Source organism: Tupaia chinensis, unplaced genomic scaffold (genome assembly GCF_000334495.1).
Source record: "Tupaia chinensis unplaced genomic scaffold, TupChi_1.0 Scaffold000672_1, whole genome shotgun sequence".
NCBI lineage: Eukaryota > Metazoa > Chordata > Mammalia > Scandentia > Tupaiidae > Tupaia > Tupaia belangeri.
Window position 1 is genome coordinate 342150 of NW_006160195.1, and position 9104 is coordinate 351253.

General features: G+C 37.8%; 1 protein-coding gene across 1 annotated transcript in view; it reads right to left on the bottom strand.

The window, feature by feature from the left end:
• The window catches only part of TRPC7 (transient receptor potential cation channel subfamily C member 7), a 168094-nt gene extending 159558 nt beyond the window's left edge, over positions 1-8536 (bottom strand). Inside the window, 5 exon segments of the mRNA XM_027776423.1 lie at positions 2-36; positions 733-788; positions 2109-2266; positions 7810-7938; positions 8524-8536. Coding sequence (XP_027632224.1) covers positions 2-36; positions 733-788; positions 2109-2266; positions 7810-7938; positions 8524-8536 — 391 coding nt within the window.
• Between the last annotated feature and the right edge of the window lie 568 nt (positions 8537-9104).

The window sequence follows — 9104 nt, forward strand, 5'->3', positions numbered from 1 at the left end:
CGGCGCTGCATGTTTTTGAAGGTGCCGCTCCCCAACCTGGGGGACAATGAGGAAAAGATGTGTGGTTACTTTCCTGAGAGCCTATGGATACCTCAGAGACAGAGAAAACAAAAATTGTTAAAATATTTTTAAAAATCATGGTCGAAATCATTTAAGAAATTGTGAAATCAGAGTAGAAATCATTGTCTTAATCACTGAGATTAAGACAAATCAAATTTCCTAAACTATTTGCTTTCAGATGGAACGACATTGACATAGTGATCTGCCTCTATAGCCCTGGGTGGGGGAGTGGTGAAGAGATGAAAAGTAGGAGTAGGTGGTGTTTAGCTGGGGTGTATTGGGGAATGGAAGTGGAAGGTGTGGGTAGTGGTGGGGCTGAAACAGGCAGAAGGCTGTTGGCTTTATTTCCATTTGTGTAACACTGAGCAAGTCACCTAACTACTCTCCCCTTTCATTTTCTTACTTGCACAAGGAGGACAACTTTTTGCGTGCCATAGGAGGATTGAATGAGGTAACTCGCACTAGAAAGTACTCAGTCAAATGTTGGGTATACTCTGTTCCCTCCTGTCTCTTGTTGTGTGTCTGCTTCTCCCAGGGCCTGGTCACAGAGGTGGCCACCAGGGATATGCTGCCTTTGGTTTAGAAGTATTGCTCTCTCACGAGCCCCTACATTGTGACAAAGTACAACTGCATGCAAGCAATGCAAGCAAGATCATGTATGTCTATTTCTACATTCGGTGCTGTTTCTGTGGGGACAGTGCTCTCTGCTTCCCATGCCACTTATCCACCTATGGGGAGCAGGGAGCAGGACTAGAGTCACTGCCACTTGCTGGTGGCCACTGAAACAGTCCTCCTGAGCGAATTACCTAGAATTTTATAAAGCTGGAAGAAATAGATTAGCTTACATACTGGGTTCTTTTTTAACCGAGGACTCTTTCCCACTGTGGCATAGTATAGAGGCTATCACTAATGCTACCCTTAGTAGCAGTTAACATTGATAAAGCACCTATTATATACTTGGTGCTACACTCAAAGCTGCACGTATATTAACTTGTCTAATTCTTACATCAAACTTGTGAGGAGGGTAAAATCATCTTCATCTTTGGAGAAGATCCTTACAGAAGGGAGCCTGAATAACAGATCTTGAAATTAGAATGTTTACCGTGATGGTCACATCATTTGCCAGCCTCATGACTTTGGACAAGTTACCTAAGCTTAGTTTGCCAATGCTTTAAAATGGCAAACTGGAAGGAATAACATCTGATATGTAATTTGAGCTCAAGTTAGATATTCTCATTCCAGCTAGCGTTGAGACCTTGAGCAGGTCCCCGCCACTGAGTGCCAGATAATTTAAATGTAAAAATAGAAAGACTGGACCAGATGTTTGCTAGGTCTCTACCAACTTGAACATCTTAAGCTTTTCTCATTCTCCAGTTTGGCCTAACCTGTATTTTCTATTCTCTTTTCCTAGTCTATCCCCACTCACATCTTTAAAATAACATTAGAATGACATTTATTTATTTTATTTTATTGTTTTTGAAGAGGTTTTTTGCTATAGGGCGTGTGTGCTCACCAGAGAGACAGAGAAAGACAGAGAGACAGAAAGCGAGAAAGCATTCCCCCCCCTCCCGCCCCGGTGGGGAGATGGCCATACCACAATCCCTTCTCCTCCATTCTCCTCTCGGGATCTTGGGCATGCACGCACACGTGCTCGGCGTGAGTTTAAGCCACTGGGTCTGAAACTTGAACCGTGGTCATCTACATAGGAGTCCAGTGACATAGCCGTTATACTAACTGCTGGTCTCAGAATGGCATACATTTTAATAAGAGTATTTATCTGTTCTAAAGAGTAAGTACTTGGGGGTTTGTTTTTAACTCTTTTCCATGCTTCCAGGGAAATATCTTTTGTTATTAGTTATATTTCCATGCATAGAAAATATTCACTATTTTACTTAAACTCCATTTAAAAAAATAGGCAAAGAAAAGTAATCACAGAGGAAGCTTTTAAATTAAACCTGCTGTTTTGAGACTTAAAGTCATGTCTTTTACTCTTGTGAATTTTTGAATTTTGAGCTCCATTTAGTTTTCTGCTCATTTTGCCCTTTGACCTGCTCAAACCCCTTTGGGTTGGGTTCCTTGGTGAGGCTTATCTCTGGAATAAAGCAAAAAGTGGAGGTCATAAGGTGGTACGCTAATCCTGCCTGGAGCTGAGTCACACTTCTTTTGGGAAAAGCTGCTAAACTATACAGTGGAGCAGCTTCTTCATCTGCAAAAAATAAAAGGAATAATTATGGGCAACTCCTTGAAAAGGCAATTGTGGTTGATAAATCTTAATAGAGAGCTCTGCGCTCCTTCTCGGAGAGCATCTGAACTGCTATTCACTTTTCTGAAGTGCACTTTGATAAAAGATTGCTGGGGAAAAGATTGTCAGGATTCAAGTTCATGAGCTCTTTCTGAGCCCATTTCTTTTGACAGTGCCAGGAAAAGAAGCTGCTCATTGGTGCCAAAGATGGACTGTCGATTGGGAATCCCACAGAAAACTTTACAGGAGAATGGGATTCACAAATAATGTTCAGGCATTTATTATTATAGGCTTTTTCAGAAGGAGAGAGGTGACTGAGTTGAAAACCAAGCAGTCAGCCCATTGGATTCCCAAAGGGCCTTGTTTCATGGGATGCAATGAACTCCATTTCAATGCCTATCATCTGAGCATGCATACTACAGGTGGAATTTGAGCCTGCAGACGACCACTAATCTTTTTTTGATAGACTGACTCAGCTTGTCCTATGTTAGGCTTCTACTCCTCTCAAGAGCTCCTGTCTGGGGAACCAGCAGTTAGCGTAATGGCTATGTCGCTGGATTCCCATGTAGTCGACCGCGGTTCGTGTCCCAGACCCGGTGGCTTAAAAAACTCACGCCGGGCGCGTAAAAAAAAAAAAAAGAGCTCCTGTCTGGACTTAGCCATCACAACTCAACTAAGAAAAAAGCAGTTTTCACCAAGAGCATTTGAGCAGTATGTCAGATATGAAACAGCAGCTGCCCTAGAAGGAGCAGGAATTAGTTCGATTCCACATCCCTTTTCCATTAGAGGTCTGCTCAAGGAAAATAGATCAGAGTACAAGGGTTCCTAACTATTACACAGCAACAAGCCATGTAGAGATTAATCCAAAGGAAATATAATAACTACCGAACCAAGTCAGAGCAGAGAAACATTTCATAAGAAATACATTAGTGCTCAATCTAAATTAAGAGTCCATGTGAGTATCATAGATGCTGTAGCCGACAAACTTAAAGGAAGTTCAAGCATATTGTTAATTCTCCTCATTAAAAAAAAATAAATAAAAAGTAAAATATTAGTGTTATTTTAATAGAATGAAATCAGGCAGAGGGAAAAGACTAAGCCTTAGGGCAAGTAATTTGCACGAGGATAGGATATCATGTAAATCTTTATGTGTCCATAATAGTTATGTTTTATCAAAGAAAAAAATGTACCTATATAGCAAGTGCTTATCAGATGTTAAATGCCCCCACCATTTGATATACATTTTTCTAAATGACCTTGAAAGGAAACACCCAGGTGTAATAAATAAACAGCCCTCTTTTTTTGCAGCCTTTAAAATGTGAGGTTTGAGATACATTTGGATGCTCACAAAATGGTCAATTCTGCTTCTTTCCTAGTGGAGTTTGGCAATAAAAATGAGCTCTTATAGACCTTCAAGTCATATATGCATATCAGCATATATTGAGACATGCTACTAAGTAAAATTGCTTCCAAAATGTGGAGCTATATGTGTCGATTCAGATACTGAAGGCCTTTTTACCTTGCTTCTTATAAGGACTGACTCATTCTTACCCTGCTATTCCTCAAATGGTGCTTTCAAAACATTATACACCTATAAATATATTTAGCCATCACATCTTTGTCCTTTAATATTGATATTAACATTTTTTCATGTTTTAGCCATGTGTAGCACATGGGTTGGGAAGAATTCTCAAAAGACGATGTGTCGGAAAGATGAAGTCATGTGGCCTACAATAGCTGGTGGCCAGAGCTTGCGCTCATGAATCAGACATGATGCCCTGCTAGACTTTGGTGATCTTATCACAGTTTCAAGACCAGTAATAAGAAAAAGGATTCTTCCTAAAAATGGACTTGGCATTTGATTGCCCTTACTTTAACATTTTTCTTAAAAATGAACTTTGAATGCAGATGCCTTTTATTTGCATATATTATTGAGATAATGAGTGATCAAACTCATCAAACACCTCAATTAGGATACTGTGTTTTTCATTTTCCAGAAATGCATACATTGACATTTCATGTCATTGAGAAGAAGGATTCCAGTGGAAACAACACCGTATTTGAGAGGAGGACTGATGATTAAACTCCCTCTTGATCTCTTGGCTGCTATTTTTATCAAGCTTTTCTTACAGATGCATCAGCTAGTCTAAAGGAAACCAGATGTCAGTGATCCATGAAAAGTATGATTCTTAAGGCCTAAGTCCAGTTGCAAATGAGCATGACCATAAAGCCTTTGGAGATAGAGATTGTAGTTAATTATCAATGTAGAAAAGTCTACTTAACCAAAATGTCTCTTTTGAGATTTTTGTTTGTTTCTTTTCTAAAATTGCTGTATGTATCAGAGGTCTATGTGGAAATTATCCAAGCCTGAAATTAATTCAGGCCATAACATTCTTCAGCTGATCATAGAACCAAACAAAATTCAGGAGTAAGATCAGGCACCCTGGAAAACCCAGTTCTGGTCTGTGCATCCTCTCCCAAGTATACATCTTCTGCATTTGGAGTCTTCTTCGAAACCTAAGTTTCACTGATATAAAGGGAGTAATAGAATCCATCCCTCATGTTCTTCAGGACCAGAGTGAAAAATAATGTGTACCAAATGCCCTGGATACTATCAAACCATATACAACTGTCCTTGACAATAGTAATCAAAATCTTACATGTCAATATAGAGTAGGTAGTTATTTAAATTGGCTTTCATTTTATTTTACACTGATGTACTCAGCTTAGCTGTTTTCCTAAATGACTATTTAATCATAACGACTAACATTTACTACACATTAACTATGTGCCAGCCTACTGTGCTGAGTATTTGATAGACATTACCATTTTACATTCTCAAAAACTATTAAACAATCAAGGGGGTTTTGTCATTTTTATTTAACAGATGATGAAATGAGTCTCAGATAAATTAACCACTTCTCCAAGCTATGCCACTTGTGAGTGGTAGACCCACTCTTAGGAGTATAGTCTGTGTGATTTTGAAGTCCCTGATTTGGGCTAGTATGCCACTGCTATTCATCTTCCTCCTGAATTGTTTTTGATGTTTCTGTAAGTTTTTCCATTAGAGTGCAGGATCCTTGAGGGCAGGAGAATTACTTGTTTATATGGCATATGCATCTGGCACTCAGTACCCTGATGTCTGGCATATGGTACAAGGTCAAATCACTTAAATGATTCTTAAATTCTTGATCTAGATTGGACATTTAAAAAGATCAATATAATGGAGATGTTAATATTTACAGCATTCTCCTTATTACAAGTACAGGAGTCATAGAACCTTGTAGCTACTATACCCTTATTATTTCTGACTAATAACTTTAAAAATCAGATATAAATTACAAAGGAAAGTCAGTTTTTAATTAGCTCCACTGTAAACAATGGCCTGTAATTTGCTAGATGAGACAACTAATACCAGAAGGTATGGAATACTAGGTCCTTTGAGTGACTAGGGCAGACAATTGAGACGTTCCCACTTCTTCATAATACTCCTGAAAAATGTTACATATTTCCAAAGATCTCCAATTTAGTTCTAAGTATCACCTTTCTTAATCTGTTGAAGTTGAAGTGAGATAGAGTATATAAATTACTTTATCAGTGCCTGTAAGTGCTTTAGTGACATTAGATAGTAACTCCATTTTAGTTTAATGTATTAATTGTGGATCTCTGCATTCAAGTGCCCATCTAAGCTAGTGACAATGATTTGCTTATATATGTGCATATATTTTGAATAAACAGATACTTACCTAATTACCCCATGATATACATGATTCTGTGCATTCTACCAGTCAGATCTTATAGGAAACAAGCAGTATTCCTTTGCTATTATTACAGTTTATTACATTAAGACATCCTTTCCAAACAATTCTGCTAGTGTGGGATAATTTTTCCATCGTATCTTGAATGGAAAAAATCTATCTAGTCTTCCTGAATGTTAATAAATATTTCTATTAGTGACATATTATACACCAAATAATAATGTCATTTAAAGAGGTTATTCTCAGTATTTCTGAAATACCCTATGAATTAGCTATCCAAATATAGTTAGTGCTTTGTATGTGATTCTTTTTCCTTCTTACTTTTAAAATCTTTGTCTATTTAGAACTGGGAGTTATGAAACTGGATGCATACAACTCATTGTGTGTAGCTCCAGATAGCTGAAAAAGAAAGTTCTAATAGTTATTAAAAATATCTGTCTTAGAGTAATAATTATATATATATGTATATATATATATATAATATTGATGGTTTCATTTATATCTGAGATGAGAATCTGAAATGAACATCTAGTAGGAAAGTAAGAGGCTTTTAAATTGTGAACTTATAATAATGAAAAAAGTAACATGCTGAATATTTATCTGGGGGCAGTGTTGATTGCTTTTACTAAGCAAGAACTCCTTGTAGCTCTTATCCAGGATCCCACATGCATTCTGCAATTAGTCTCAATGAGGCTTCACATAGTTCTGAATTTTTTCTGGGTTAATTACTGCCTAAAGGAGTTAGCTAGTCTACATGCCTGTAAGCTTAGAAGCAAATGTTTTTGGAAATAAATGTTTTAGAAATTATGACTGTGACACGGAACCTTGGCAAGTTGATAAACAATTGAATCAATATCATTGTTAAAAATATCTTAGAGAATAGATTTGCATCATATCTATAATTAATATTCTGGATTTAATATGAGTTCATTCATAAATCTGATGTGTGTTCAGTACTTCAGAAATAGATCCACCAGTAGGTGGCATTCTGAGGCAAAAATTTACTGAGTGCCACCAAACAGGGTCAATCATTATTGCCTTTTTCTACCCGGAATCTATTAAGCCTTAAAACTACAATTAATGGCAATAGCGCTTTAGTTGTGACTACTCAGTCATACATACGTGAGTTTATAGCTCAAACTTACAGGGGAAATTTTGTCATCTAGAGTTTCAGAGTGCATGTCAAAGCCCTGCCCAGCTTACATCTCTTTTATTAAGAGCATATTTGTTTTGAAAGGGATGTCTAGACATATAGCTCAGACCATATTTTCAACAAGAAAAAAAGAAAAATAATATTCTTGCCACCTGAAGTTCTTTAATGGTGGCTACTTTTTAGAAGACAGCCTTCTCCTCCTCTCACCTTCATATTTATGTTAAGATAAATACAACTACAAAAAAAAACACAAAAAACAAAAAACAACGGATTAGAAAGCTCTCAGTAGTAAAGGATAAGAAAAGAGAACCCACATACTCTTTTCTAGGAATAGAACTGTACTTCTTTATCACAAAGGATTAGGCTACCAGGATGAGTTGTCTATTTCTAAATGGTTTTGTAAACTTAGACTTGCAATAAAAGAAAAAAGAATCCCCTACCAATTCAACAAATGACATATTTCAGAATCAGGCTTACATCTAAAAACCTAAGCAATACACTTGAGGGCTAATAAATAAAAGTTTAATTCCTTATTGCAGCGAGAAAGCAACCTCTTCTGGAAAAATCAATATGAAAGAATCATCATAGCTGCTTACATTGAGGGTAAAGTACGCAGTCTGGTCCCTCCTCTAGATGACCGGGATTCGGTGCTGAGTCGCGGTAACCTGGCTCCCCATGGGTGGTAGCCGAGGAGGTGCCGCTCTCCGTGGTGCTGAAGTATAGAGCTGGTCAAGTAAGTGGAGTTGCAATGATGAGAAAGCGCGCTCAGCTAGCTGGTCTTTGTGCTGCAGTGGTAAAAACTCGCCTTCTGAGGCAGACCCGCGTTACAATCCTTTTCCTAATCTGGGGGAAATTTCCCAGAGAACATGACGGAGAAGGATCGTGTGTGAGACATGTAGCATGGTGATGGGTTGGTATAGTCCCCACCCCCTCTCCCCGACGTAGATGTGATCCGGGAGGTAGCAACTCTTCCTATCTACCCTAGCCCCTTGGGATTTCTCCCTGACCCTCCTCCATTCCAGAATAGCATGTTACACACACACACACACACACACACACACACACCTACCTCAGTTATATAAGGCGACATGTTCTGGCTCCTGAGGCAGAATATTCATCAGTTTAAACAAATGAAAAATGAGGAGTGAGCTCGCTTCCTACCTGTTGTGTCTGTGTGTGTTTACAGAGGGAGGGAGTTGAGAAGAAAACTAAAGTCAGAGAAACCTGAAGAGTGACAGAAGTAGTTTCCTTTAATAAGCCTTAAGACCACACCCTATTTTGTTTTCTGTGAGCCATGCATTTTAACTTACCCTTTTGTTTCATGATATCTTAGCATTGTCTGGGATTAGGAAGAAGTCAGTGGTATATATCTTGTTAGTAACAAGTATAATCTTTTTAGTAACAAGACTTTAAAAGGATTAGCTTTATTTGCAACTTTCCATTTTCGAAAGGAAATTTCCAATACAAAAATGGATTTACTCCAGCAGTCTGCACGTTCACCAAATGATGTGTTACCAAATGGTCTATGATTCTTAAACACTAGGGTATTTTGATGGTATCATTGGAGAGAAACTTTCTTAATTGAAATATTGCCTGTATAAGAAAACCACAATTGCTTCCCAGATCCACCTGGATTGCTGAACAATAAATCAGAATGCTTACTCTTTGAAACCAACTCACAGGTGTAATAACTGACATACTGTAAAGATTGCCTTTGTGTCCAATTCCAATACTTAGGATTAAAGAATGCAATACTTAGGATTATGATATATTTTGTATGCTGTCATTCTAGCCCTATATGCAAATCAGATTGTAGTTTTTCATTTATATGCTACTAGCATTTTTCTGAGACAACGTGGTACATGAGGAAAGACCCTAGGATTCTGATTCA